At 40.7% G+C, this 14,431-nt stretch overlaps 2 protein-coding genes across 2 annotated transcripts in view; one reads left to right on the top strand and one right to left on the bottom strand.

The window, feature by feature from the left end:
- Nucleotides 1-1,238: 1,238 nt before the first annotated feature.
- On the bottom strand, nucleotides 1,239-2,342 carry LOC134221886 (uncharacterized protein K02A2.6-like). The gene has a single exon (XM_062701054.1). The coding sequence runs from the start codon at nucleotides 2,340-2,342 to the stop codon at nucleotides 1,239-1,241; it is 1,104 nt and encodes a 367-aa protein (XP_062557038.1).
- Nucleotides 2,343-7,722: 5,380 nt separating this feature from the next.
- Nucleotides 7,723-14,431, top strand: part of LOC134220822 (cytochrome P450 4C1-like) — a 91,674-nt gene continuing 84,965 nt past the window's right edge. The window contains exon 1 of the mRNA XM_062699919.1: nucleotides 7,723-8,166. Coding sequence (XP_062555903.1) covers nucleotides 7,812-8,166 — 355 coding nt within the window. The 5' untranslated portion in view covers nucleotides 7,723-7,811. The remainder of the gene's footprint in view (nucleotides 8,167-14,431) is intronic.

Below are 14,431 nucleotides of genomic sequence, written 5' to 3'. Positions count from 1 at the left end.
AAAATTCAAGGGGAATTCACTGAAGGATACCGTAAAGAAATTCCTGAAGAAAGTTCTGAAGAATTTTGAAGGAACCTTAGGTGATTCATCTCATGATATTCCTGAAGGAGTACTTTACATCGTATGTACAATATAAATTATACTTATTGCGATTAGGGCACGAAAAAAGCAAAAATTTAACGAAAACATTTTCGTCACCCACCGACGAAATATTAGAACGATAATTTTGAACCGCGCCGACCCGAGCCACCGAGAGTAATCGCGGCGTAGCGCCGGCTAAGCCGCCGCCGGCGTTAGAAAATTGCATTCACGCCGCCGCCGGCTTAAAGTAGATCGGCGCAGATCTATTCTGTATGAGAATGTATTAAAACCTGTGTAAGGACTGGGCCTATGCAAAAATGATAGATTATTGTGAATAGTCGACGATTATGAAGGAATCACCCAGCGCCGATTGTACGGAAGAACGTCTTACCTTCTCCAAAGCTGCGAGTTGAATGAGGACCGATAATGGCGGCTTTGCTGCTGCTGGTATATTCCGAACGGATGTCACACATACACATGTATTGGATCAGTTAAGAGGCGATATCGGAGAGGCGAATAGGGGTGAGCTCATTGATGATTTCGCCTGGGTAACACATGTATACACTGAACCATATATGCACCACACATTCCCCTTCCTCCGAATAAAAAGAAACCCAGGGAAATCTGTATAATCGCTTTTATTTACGACTTATGATAACTCAAATAAGATTTTCGTGTACATTATATTATATTCAAAATAATTAAGTTAAATGTTGTTGAACAAAAAGAAAACTTGAATTTTTGTTACAAAGTAACATATATACGCTTAACATGGTATTGTCTATGATTGCTTTTGTACTTAAACTGATAATAATAATTAATTAATTGACTTCTAACCGTCGAAAGAAATCACCGTATTTTATTTGTGAATTGAATTTGTTACTTAACGCGGCATGTTCGTTGCATATGTGTATCGACCTTTAATGGATATCGTACCAATATTTTTCCCACTGGGGTCATATCTGTCATTTCTTGATAGATGGTATTTTTTTTCGAAAAGTCAAAATATACGAAAACAAAAACATAACGAGAAGGAAAAACGAAAAAAAACCTTGGGTTGTTTCCATGGTATTTTCCTTTGAAGAATCTGAAAAAGGTAAGAAAGAAATAAAATATTTTTCTTCTAATATTGCTTTAAATTTCAGTTTAAAAATACATTACCATTGACGCGTATAATCTTCGTGCAATGAGCGAACATAATCGTTAAGATAGTTCGGAGTTTTGCGCTTTCGACTGTCTCGCGTTGGATTTTTGGAGACAGAAGAATCAGAACTTGCCGTTTTGTCAACTTTAATCTTGGTTACAGGCGTTTCCATACCAGTATCGTTTTGCGCAACACAACCAGTACGCCATGGGTGCACCTTCCTGGTTTGAGAGACGTGCCGTTTGAGTACCTGTCCATTTTCATCGCTCACAATTAAGCTGCCGTTCCTCTCCTCCTGGACAATATACCTTTTAGGATGAAAACGAGTTTCACCTTTAGCTCGATTATGCCGTTCTATAATTATGGTATCCCCTGGTTTTATCCTGCATGATTTTGCTCCGCGTCTGGCGTCTTCGCGAGTTTTCCCCAACAGTTTCGATTGCCGGTCATTGCTTTCAAATAGCTTTTCGTCAAATGATACTTTACCGCGTTCTAGCAAGGGGAGTCCCCGTTTGATTTTGCGTGCCGACATAACTTCCTCCGGCGGAATTCGTGTCACACTGTGGGCTGCTGCATTATGTGCATTAACTGCATCTCGAAGCTCCTCAACAAAGTTAGTTTTGTCCATGGAAGCTGTAGCCATTGCTTTGTTAATAACTTTCATGTAGGATTCTACCATCCCATTTTGCTGCGGAAAAAGTGGAGTCGAATAAATTGTGGATATCCCCCGTTGAGCACAGTACCGCTTATAGTCGTCTCCGTTAAACGGTGGGCCATTATCTGATTTGATGAACTTGGGATAGCCCTCACGATCGAATATATCTTCGAGTACTTTCCTCGTAAACTCAAAAGTGGTTGACTTAACGGGTCTTGCTATAAGAAATCTGGACCTGTAGTCCACGAGTACGAGTATTGAAATACCCCCAAACTTTACGTATGGGCCATTAAAATCAATGGCCACTGTTTCCCACACAGCTTTAGGCACAAAAATGCGTTCCATTGGACTCGTCTTCTCCGGCTTTCCGTTGAGGGCACAAACCTTGCAGGATTCTACCCAGTCTTGAACGTCCTTAGAAATTCCAGGCCACCAGATACGCTGTCTTATGATGCTTTTCATTTTTGCCGTCATGGGATGGCCTTCGTGTGCTACTTGCAAGGCCCTTTCTCGGAGTTCTTTTGGTACCACGGCGCATCCAGTCTTGATTATAATTCCATTCTGAACACTCATATCATCTCGTACTGCCTTATACTTGGACAAATCGGTAGACCATTCGTTTTAAGAGCATGCGTTACTTTCTGAAGAGTTTCATCGTGTGTTGTAGCGTTTCTGATGTCTTCTTCAGTAAGAAACTCAATTGTGTTTGCCTCTAAACACGCGATTTCCCATGGACTTACGTCTTCTTCAAAAGGGTCATCGTTTCCGCAATACAACCTTGATGAACTGTCCGCTATATTCTCGCGACCTCGTACGTATTCGACGTCATAGCTATATGGGCTTAATCGAAGTGCCCAGCCATCGGCACGTGTGAGGGCACGTTTTGAATCTTCCCGCGATCTGTTTAGAATAAATGTCACTCCTTGCGCGTCGGTGCGAAGAATAAAATGTCTGCCAAGGAGGAAATAACTGAAATGTTCCACCGCCCAGACTGCACCTAACGCTTCACGCTGGTTTTGGGCGTACTTTTTCTCGGTGGATGTTAAAGCCTTTGAAGCGAAACTGATTATTCTCGGGGTACGATCATCACTTTCCTGCACCAATACCGCTCCCAAGGCTATCGGCGATGCATCGGTGTACAGAATGGTTCTGTCGTTTTCCGAAAAATAACCGAGGGCTTTCGTACAATCCATTATTCGTTGTTTTATTAGATCAAACGCATCTTGTTGTACTTTACCCCACATCCAAGCTTTTGATGTAGTGGCTGCCCACAGAGGGCTGGAAATATCAGCGAAGTTTGGTAAGTACGAGCTGATAAACGAAGCCAGGCCAAGGAAGCTGCGTAATTCGGAGAGAGTGGCTGGTTCTCTGAAGTTTTGGATGCTTCTCACTTTCTCCTCATCAATGTGAAAGCCTTGCTCATCGAGTTCATGTCCCAAGAACTTGATTCTACTTTTATCGAATTCACATTTATCAAGGTTGAGAGTCAAGTTATTCGCTTCCAAAATTTGTAGGACCTGCCCAACCGTTTCCTGCAATTTTTCCAGTGTGTCAGAGAAAATTAAAATGTCGTCAATGTAGACGATGATATTTTCGACATCTTTCAGTACTCGCATCATTTCGCGTTGAAATACTTCAGGAGCACAATTAACTCCAAACATGAGCCGTGTGAACCTGAACATCCCTTCTTCGGTTAAAAAGGTGGTTAGGTCTCTAGACTCTTCAGACAACGCCAGGTGGTAAAACGCGTTACTCAAGTCCAGTTTTGAGAAGTATTTTGCCCCGTGAAGTTTCACCTTCATTTCTTCTATAAGGGGGAGCCGGAAATACTCTCTGTTTATCGCTCGATTAGGGGCGCGCATGTTTACAACTAATCGGAAATCGTTTTTCCCTTTCGAAACCGCCGACATCCCACTAATCCAATTAGGGGCAGACAAAACTTTTTCAATAATTCCGCGCTTTTCCATATCGAGGAGTCTTAGTTTTGCTCCTTGCCTAGAAGTTTTATTAATTATTGGATATTATCGTTATATTAGAGTACAACGTAATGAGAAGCTACAGAATAATTGACCTACCTGAACGCAGCTGGCACATTGTAATATGCATTCTTCACTGGGGTAACTGTTCTGTCTACGTTAAACTTGACCAATACTCCAGGCATTTTGGGGAACTCTTTCACGCTCTCTGTAATTTCGCAATTATTGATTGATGTTCCTACATTTAGCACTTTTAGATCACTAGCTGTTGCTCGACCTAGCAGAGACCTAAGCCCCTTTCGAATGACGTGAAATGTTGCCATTATGGGCGGCTTGTTGGTGTCTGGTACAATGATCTCGGCCTTGAATGAACGTTCTACTGATAACGACGCTTTTGAACCATATGCATGTATCCCCTTGTTTATCGTATCGATCATTTGCAATTCTGCCATACCTGATTTGAATTCGCGCTCGATGCGATCCCAATCATTCCCACAAACGACATTTATGTCTGCACCGGAGTCAATAAGGAAACGAGTCGGAGTTGATCCTCCCACACAACAATCAATCAAGACATCTTCCAAGGATAGTGCATTGATGTTCTAGAAAAAAATTAAACACATCATAGTAGTCATCGGGTATATTAACTTGTATTGACATAGAAATTTAGGAAAAAAATCAGTACATCTTCTAGTTTTCTCGTACCTGTCTGTCATCTTCACGGCCATAGTCACTTGATGAGTCCTCTCGCTTAAAACGAACTTCATTCACGCGCTTGTTTCGACATGCTGCAGCGAAGTGTCCTAGTTTGCCACAGTTAATACAGTTTTTGTCGAGTGCGGGGCATCGGCCGTTCCTATGCGTCAGGAGGTTGCACCGAGAGCAGCGTGAACGTCTTCCGAAGCGTAATCGATCTGACGGCGTTTGGCGTGATGTTCCATGGATGATTCACCAAAGGTACTCCGCTTCCTGTTGGGTTTGCTGCTGAATGTTTGTTGACGCCTGATTTCGAACACATGGTCATCTGAATGTTGAGATGTCTCGGCGGCATACGCTTCATCGCGGGTGGCGGCCTGTACAATGAAATTCGTCTGGTATCCGTACGTCCTCGATGCCTTAACAAGCTCTTTGTTACGTAGCCCTTTGAGCAGCTGTGCTCTAACGAATCTGTCCTGGTCATCATTGCTGTAGCCACATAGTCTTACTTTGCACATAAGACGAGCATGAAAGGCTACTGCGGATTCATTCTTTTCTTGGTGCATGGACGAAAACGCCTCGTGCTCTGCTGCGGTGTCTGTCATGGTTCGAAAATATTCATGGATGTTTGCGACGAATGTCTTGTAGCAGTTTACGTCTGTCAAACTGGGACGAAGTTTGGCGGCACGTACGATTTCCTGTAGGTCAGGTCCCATCGAAAGGAACAGAAGTTGCGTTCTTTTTACAGGATCAGTGGCATTGCTCAGAGATGCGGCAATCTCGAAATTTTCTATGTATCTATTCCATTCCTCCCACATTTTGTTAGCGGGGATGCCGGGAGGGAATGGTTGAATGTTATCCCAGCGGATGACGGATGCATTTCTTTCCATGGTACTAGAAGTACAGACAGGTTCGATCCAGTTTTGATCTGTTTCAGGGCGTGATGAAGTTTGCTTGTCGCCTGTTTGCAGAGATTTCATTGCTGAGGCCATACTTTCGAGAACTTTTTCAATTCGATCCATTCGTTCATTCGATGTTTCTTTGTCTACTTCTTTCGTGTCCAGTGGCTGGTGTGTACTGGAAGAGCTTCCTTCCGAGCTTTCCTTATCAGTTGATGTGTTGGAATTTTGAATCGCTGTTGCAAGTGCAGCACCACCGTTTGAAGCCGGGTCGTTTTTGCCATCGTCGTATTCGGTATCGTCGTAGTTGCTTCCCCCAGATGATTCATCATCGGGTCCGTTGCCATCTTCGCTGTCACTGGAGCTATCGTTGGAACCGTCTTCTGAATTCGTTTCCGCACAAGCGGCGTCACGCTCATTTGCTTCGTCTTTTGGAATGGCTCCGTCCGATGGGATTTCAGAAATAGAGCTGGCGTTGACACCGTCCTCTTCTGTTTCCCCGATGGCACGCACGTATTTGCCTCTGTTCATTGTGTTTGTTTTGGTTGCTTGCTGACTGTTTTTCGTCACTTTTCTTCGGTTGTACCGTATCGTGTACCTGTGAAGTAAACATCCACGCAGGTATTAGCATAGTCTCGTATTTGATTTCTCTTTGTGCTATGTGCGATTCACAGAGATTTGTTTTTTTTTTAATTTCTCTAATCGAGCTTCGTTTCCGCGGCGACGTCCCGACCCGCTCTTTCGAATGGTGAGCCTTAGCAGTTGTCCCAACCCGCTCGAGGTCTATTTTAAATAATTTTCTCGTTGCGGTTGTCCCATACCGCATTTTTCATTTTGTTATTGCATCATTCATATTGCGGATGTCCCATACCGCATGGCACTACTCAAAAACTTCGATAACTGAGTTTTCACATGTTTTTTTTTTCCACACAACCACGTATTAATCATAACCTCAATTAATCTCGTTTTCATGCGTCTGGGTGATTCCTTCTTTTTTTTTCGTTTGTTAATTCGAGTCTAAATAATCAAAGTTTGGATTTAGGATGTCCATAGGAGCAACGCCTCCTGGCAGGATCGCCATTGTGAATAGTCGACGATTATGAAGGAATCACCCAGCGCCGATTGTACGGAAGAACGTCTTACCTTCTCCAAAGCTGCGAGTTGAATGAGGACCGATAATGGCGGCTTTGCTGCTGCTGGTATATTCCGAACGGATGTCACACATACACATGTATTGGATCAGTTAAGAGGCGATATCGGAGAGGCGAATAGGGGTGAGCTCATTGATGATTTCGCCTGGGTAACACATGTATACACTGAACCATATATGCACCACACAATTATTTCAATAGCGATTCACAAGGCTTTACAACTTGTTGCGAGAAAATCGGTTAAGGATTACTATATGAAAGTTGATTACATTTTTTTTATCGTTGGTACACCAACGCACACACATGCACACACACGCACGGACGGACAGACATCCCCAGTAACATTTAGGTTTTATAATGGTTTTATGAAAGTCTTGTAGAGCAAAATTTGCAAAATTTGCAAAATTTATTTAATAATGGTTTTCAAGACCGATATAAAACTAAAAATGTTAATGGGATTCACCCAGTTCGTCGAGCTGAGTCGATTGGTATATACCACTATGGGTCTTCGAGCCTTCTATACAAAGTTCGCTTTTGGAGTGAAATAATAGCCTTTCGGTACAACTTCGATATACGATAGCCACTGAGTAGATGAAAGTAAGAGTGCAAAACTTAGCGTGAGTTGACCTAACGAGTCTGCGACGCGCCTTCCAGTATGCAACTGTTAATTTGCTCAACAGAAATCGCATGTGCTAATGATTTAAGCCCTCGTATTTATCGCTCACGCTGCCAAGCACCTAACAAGCAAGACCGTTTGCTTCCGCGCTCAACTTTGCATGCCCAAACGACGCAACTGTTGCCGTGCTGTCTTCGCGAATCATGCTGCCGTTCTATCCCCTTTGTTCTCACCTTTCTATGCGATGCATTACCGGTGACAAAAAATACTCTACCGTATCGGAGACAGCAATACTGTTTCTACTTAGCTCACGTTCGCGCGACGCTCGTAAGCCAAACAGCGATCAAAGTGGGTGCCCATGTTTTGATCTTTTCCGCTAACTTCAGCAGCATTTCTTTTTCGGGCAAGTATATTACTTGCTGGAATCGGCAACGAGGCGATGTTCTAGAGCACTGTTTCGTTCTACGATATCAACTGGGAATGACATTCAGTTGTTAGGGAATCCTCGACGACAACGGTACAATCGGTCGATCAGTTTCACACGCCTAGGATCAGGATCGGTCAGTTTCGGTGTCCTGTTTCGATGTGCCAAGATGGTCGCGCTCTCGTTCGTTCTGATCCTAGTAACGTTGGTGGTTCTCCACGTGTACGGCAAAATAAAATACCGATTCGCCGACAAAATTCCATGCATTGAACCGTTGGTGCCATTCTTCGGGAATGGGTTGCAGTTTGCGCAGAAGAATTCGTACAAGATTTTTCTGAACTTGACGCGGTTGTTCGAAAATGAGCAGAATCATCGACTGTTCAAGTTGTGTTTCGGGCCAGTCGCCGTGTTGTGTCCAACGCATCCCGATTTGATCCAGAAGGTGGTGACCGATTCAAACAGTTTGGATAAGCCGTACGTGTATAAGTTTTTGCGTGTGGACCTGGGGCTGCTGTCATCGAGATGTAAGTTGAACTGGATAAGTTGTGAGGTGGTGATAATTTTTTTTCTGCAATTCAGCGACAGTGGAAACCAATTTACACGGTTTGTTATGACCAAACAACCCTTGTTTTTCGAGAAAATGTGAGAGTAAGCGGGAAGCAAGTTTTAACATTTTAACATTCGAAAAGTACAATGTTTTGACAAATATGCTGTGGAAAGTACTTTGCGTTATTGTATATTGATTTATATTTACACAACTTATCCGCAGGTAGAATGGGAATTGGGACATATCGGATATTAACGCAATGTGGCTGCGAACGAAGAAAAAAGTACATTGTTTATCAAATGGATATATGTTAAAAGTGATTTTGTAATTGAGTTAGCGCCAGGAACAGGAAGAAATCCGATATTAGCCATTTTCTGAATTAAACAACAAAGTTAAACCCATCCTTCCGATTCCATTCTATATTTTTTTCAAATGGATCGTAATTTCTGTTCAGCTTTGTTGCTATGCATAGGCACATGCTACGGATGGCATAAGGTACGCTTTCCTCGGTCACGCGCTCGAAAATTGTTTTGCAAGGGTTATCTAAACATATGTACTTTATATTGTTATACAATTAATCCATTTGTTCATACACCATGTCGTCAGCATAGATAGTACGACCTGTCTCGAGCGATATCGAAATTGCGTAATTCGGTCTCAGCTGGCAGGAATAGCCCAAAAAGTAAGGTAGGAGGCATGCAGTAGTATAATATCAATCCATTTTTAATCATTTCATTTGGGCGAATTTTGAGGACAGGACATGGTTCTTCACCAATCAACTCAGGTCGAATAATTTAAGGCGATGCATGCTTTCTTTTACACTAACTGTACGTAAGGCTAAAAAACAATGAATGTTGAATTGAACCAAAGCCAATGCCTGTCATAAGACGAGTTTATACAATCCCCTTGAATTCCACCACTTAATTGTATCTTGACAGATACGTATTTCGACCTCAACAGTAAGGCCGTCTTCAGTGTCTCGTACTTGTACTCGACTCGAGTCGAGTCAAGTACGAGACACTGAAGACGGCCTTACTGTTGAGGTCGAAATACGTATCTGTCAAGATACAATTAAGTGGTGGAATTCAAGGGGATTGTATAAACTCGTCTTATGACAGGTGAAAACATTCCACTAAAAAGCTCAAAATAATTTTCTTATCAACATAGCCAGTGTCTTAACAATAGAAATTCTAGGAAGTTCATTATTGGTACTACACCAGAGAGACAACTTCAGAATCATTTTCAAAGTATATTTTAAATTCTAAATGCCTTCTTCTTGGTATTGCAGCAATTAGTCCATATTAGCACATCACTGTGGTCTAAAATTTTGTTTGATATCAAAAATTGGTGCTTCAGTTAAAGTTTGGATTTTTAATTTATAAGTGCATATTTGCATATGGACACTTAATATATTTTATTTGAATTTGAATGGCTTTTCTCTGTGACTTTAAAATAAAACCCTGATTAATCCACCTAGCGGTGTTGGTGCCTTTCTCGTGCGTTAACGGGAGATTTTTAATAAAACCACAATATTTATTTAGAAATTACTTTCGGATTTTCCACGGGAACTACTTTTAATTTCCAAGGGAAACTATTTGAATTCTCAAAGAATTCTCCGACAAGAAATGTTTGGAATATCTATGGAAAGTTCCGGTTGAGTATTTTTTGAAATTTACACAGACAATTCTTTTGAATATCCGCAGGAGACTCCTAGAAGTGAAACTTAAGGAAACTCTCTGGAATTTCCACGAAAAATTCTCCAAAATTTTCACGGATATTTTTTCAGAGCTTCCGCGGAGGATTGTTCCATAGGAAATTCATTGGATTTGGATTCATTGGATTCATTTAATTTTTCATAGAAAACTGTATTCCAACGCAAATTTTTTTTCGAAATTCTAAAGGAAATTCTTTGGTTTTCTACGGGAAGCTCTTCGTACTGTCCTAAAAAAATTCCTCGAAGATTCCAAGAAAAAATATTTTTAAGAAAGAGGAGGGGTCGTTTGGATGAAAATCTTTCGGTGGAAATCAATTTGGCCGAATAACACGTTGAGCCGAAAGTCATCTGTCGAATGGTATTTGGCCGAAATTAACGTTTGAACGAAACGGTTTGGCCGTTTTTATTGTCCGAAGCGACATACATACAGTCGAACTAGTAATTTTCCCAAAAAAGGTGTTGGCCTCAACCGGCCGTTTTGCCGAAATGGTCGTTTGACAGAAAGGGCTGAAAATGTAATTTGACCCAATGGCCATATGTAGAGGTGTGCGCCGGTCCGATATTCGTCGGCGGCGGCGTTTGTCAGAATTTTGGTCGGCGGCGGCGGCGTTTTCGCCATTTTACCCGGCTGTGGCGGCGGCGTGAATCGGCGTGGCGATTTTTTCATTACGTTTTTCTAAGAATTTTTTTTTGCCTTTTTTCGGGATATTTTCAAGACATTAAATAAAGAATTTTTAATTTTCGCATGAAAAATCTAATAAACCCAAAATTTGGAAAATGTTTTCGAATTGTTTGAAGTTTCGAGAAATCTTTGTAAGAGAAGCTCTTATGAATTCCCAAATAAAATTGTTTTGAATTCCAGCAGAAAATTTGTCGCAATTTACATGAGAAACTTCAGAATTTTTACAAAAAAAAATTCTTAACTTATACATTAATTTCTTGTTGAGTTTCTGTTGAGTATTCTCCCATTTGCACAGAAAATTATTGATAATTGTAGTAGAGTGCGGCAGGTTGAACGGGTGTTTCATCGTTGGCTTTCTCAGTCTAGAATAATAAAGACGGCTAGTTTGGCATGACCAACGATAAGGACGAAACTCTAAGGAGTTTTCGAGAAAAATTCTCTGGAATTTTCAGGAGAAATTCTCCGTAAGTTTAACGGAAACCTCTTCAGAATTTCCGCGGAGGATTGTTTGTTTGAAAATGATTCAACGAAAAATTGTTCCAAATTATTGGAATTCTACGGGAAATTCTTTGTACAGTAGACATTCGATAACTGAAAGTCGTTTAACTGCAATGCCTTTAACTGCATTTCGAAAATTACATCAGTTTTACAGTTATCGAACAGCTGAGCTGCAAAACTATGCCAAAATCGATGATAACTGCATAGCGGTGAACAATCAGATGCACTTCTATTTTGACGACGTCTGACAATTGTTTGACGTCTAGAATGCGTCATGTTGCAGTTATCGAACGACTGTCCTTAAGAAATTCTTGGGAAATTTCATTGGCCGAAATGCGTATGTCCGAACTGGTAATTTGGCCGAAAAAGTCGTTTTCCCTAACAGGTCGTTTGGCCGAATAGGCCATCAGCCCAAAAATGCCGCTTGGCCAACAGGTCATTTGTCCGAAAATATCGTTTAGGCCAACAGGTCATACGGCCAAATGTCAATAACTGAATGGGTAATTTAGTCCATAATATCCATCCGTTTGGCCTAATGACATTTACGTTGAAAAGACTGTTGAACGAAGTTTCGTAACCTCTCTACTTTTGAGTCGATACTGGCATTTAAGCCAAAAGCCGAATTGGGTCCTAAGAAGAAGAATCAAAATTCGATTTTCTTTCAGGGAACGATGATGCTAATCATCCTGAACGCATTCGTTTTTGTTCCAACTCAAATGTCACAAGGAACATTATTTAAATTGAAAACTAAAAATAGAAGGAAAATGCTCTCTCGACATTTTTGGTCTTGTTTGACGTACGGAATTATATGATTCAAACGTACTAGCAAAACACCGCAGGGCACTTGACTTAACCTTTACCAGTTAACATATGGGCCTGACATTTTGGGTTGATGGTTCATTCCAGAGTCTATTATATAGAGTTACGCAAAGAGGATCTTCTTACACTTATTCTGAATGATGCTCTTGTTATTATGTTGACAACTTTCATATTTGTTCAACCCTTCAAGTGACTTCACGGAAGTGTTCGCTTCTAAAGCTTCTTAATTCGATAACCAAGTCACCCACAGAGTGCAAAGACGTGAGTTTCTTGTTGCTACTTTTGTATTAAAGTTTTTTTAAGCTGTTTCTAGAACCAATCTAATACATTTCAATTCATGCGTTTCAACTCGCCATAATAATCATTAGGCGATAACAATACTTCCGCCTTACCAACAAGCATTTGTTTACTTTGCCGATAGGTATACGGTTTGACAGTTCAATAGGTAGATTTGGCTTCACTCTTTGCGCAACTCTATACATAATAGACTCTGGTTCATTCGTTCTAAAATGTTGCCTTTTAGCAACAAACGTTGCTTAGGAAGATCCATAAAGTACGTCACGCAAAAATTGGCGATTTTCAACACCCCCCTCCTCCCCCCTTCATCACACTTTTTGTATTAAAACTCTTAAAAATTTGTATGAGTCGTCACGCTGCTTGGAACCCCCCTACCCCCTAGAAGCGTGACGTACTTTGTGGATGGCCCCTTAGTCTGAAACATGTCTTAAAGTGTCTCAAACACAAAAATATAATTTTTACTGAATAAGACTTTTGACAGAATTTGAATAACATCGGTTTATGTATTCTTGACCGATGCACATCGTTTGCAACCATAAATGAGGTAGGGCTTTAGCACCCAATTGAACGTTTATCCGAAACTGTTATCAGGTCAAAAATGGTTTGACCAAAAATGTATTTTTACCGAAAACGATATACAGCCGAAATGGAAATTCAGCCGAACTGGTAATTTGGCCGAAAAAAAGCGTTTAACCAAATAGATCATTTGACCGAAAAGTCCGTCCAAATTTTCCTTTTGGCTGTACATCGCTTTCGGCCAAACTACATTTTCGGTCAAACCAGTTTTGATCTGATAATAGTTTCCGTGAATCGTTTTGCTAAATGGTACCTGGCTAGATGTCTTTTGGCCTAAAGTCCAGTATCGACCTAAAAATAGAGAGGCCACGGAATTTTGTTCAATGGTCAATTGACAAAAAGACCATTTCGCCAAACAAGTGGCCATTTCTGACCATATTACCCGTTCAGTACGAGGTTCAGTCATTGAAATTTGGCCGTATGACCCCGTTGGACCAAATGACATTTTTGGCCAAATGGCCCATTCTGTCAAAAAACTATTTCTGCTAAATGGCATTTTTGGGCAACGATAGTTTCGGCCAGACGACCTGTTAGGGCAAACGGCTTTTTCGGCCAAATTACTGTCACTTTCGGTCTTATTGGAATGGAATGAAACTTATCAAAATTTTATTGTTAATTGTTGACTAGAGTTAAAGTTGCTTATGGATATGGCTTTCTCAGTCTGAGGATAATCAAAACGGCTATATTTGGAAATTACCCGACGTTTCGGCCGAATGTATTTGGCCTTTTTCAAGGGAAATTATTTGTCAACCGTTTTTCGTTCGCGAATTAATGCCTAAAAACATGCAACAGGCATTAATCGCGAACGGAAAACTTTTGACAAATAATTTCCCTTGAAAAAGGCCAAAAACATTCGGCCGAAACGTCGGGTAATTTCAAAATCTAGCCGTTTTGATTATCCTCGGACTTAGAAAGCCACACCCATTACAAAAAAATTCTAATCGAAAATAGAAAGAATTTTCTGAAGAGATCCAAAACCATTCCACGTTAAAGCATCTCTTCACTGAAAAATTCTGTGTGAATTTTAAAGAATACTCAACACAGACTCAATAGGAACTTTCCGTGAATATTCCGAATATTTCCCTGTAGAAATGTGGAACAACCTCCCGTAAAAACTCTGTAGAGATTCTCATGTAAATCCCAAACAATTTTCCTTGGTAATTATAAAGAGTTCTCGAAACTTGAAAGTAGTTCCCGTGGAAAATCTGAAAATAATTTTCAAATGATTATTCTGGAAAAACTTGAAGAATTTCTGGGGAAGTACATATTTTTTTTGAGGCGAAATTCTAATGATTGTCCCGTTATTGTCGTTAAAATATCCAAAATGACCATTTCAACTGAACGACACTTTCGACCGAATGTCCATTTTTACCAAATTTCCCTTTCGACCAAACTACTATTTCGGCCGAAGGACAAGTTCAGGATTTTTTAAGCCAAAGGAACTGTTCGACCAAATAAGATTCTCGGTCAAATATCTGTAGGCTAGATATTCTACCAACATCTTTTTTTATTTCAACGAGAACTCCTTCGCAATTTTCACGCTTAGTTTTTACGGAGAGCTTATCGAAGTTTTAACAAGATATTGTATGGAATTTTCATGGAAATAATTGGTATCTTCACGAAAAACTCAACGTTTCAGGAAAGGAAAATTATACG

The sequence above is a fragment of the Armigeres subalbatus genome, chromosome 3 (assembly GCF_024139115.2).
Source record: "Armigeres subalbatus isolate Guangzhou_Male chromosome 3, GZ_Asu_2, whole genome shotgun sequence".
Lineage (NCBI taxonomy): Eukaryota > Metazoa > Arthropoda > Insecta > Diptera > Culicidae > Armigeres > Armigeres subalbatus.
This window is presented reverse-complemented; position numbering and strand designations above follow the sequence as displayed.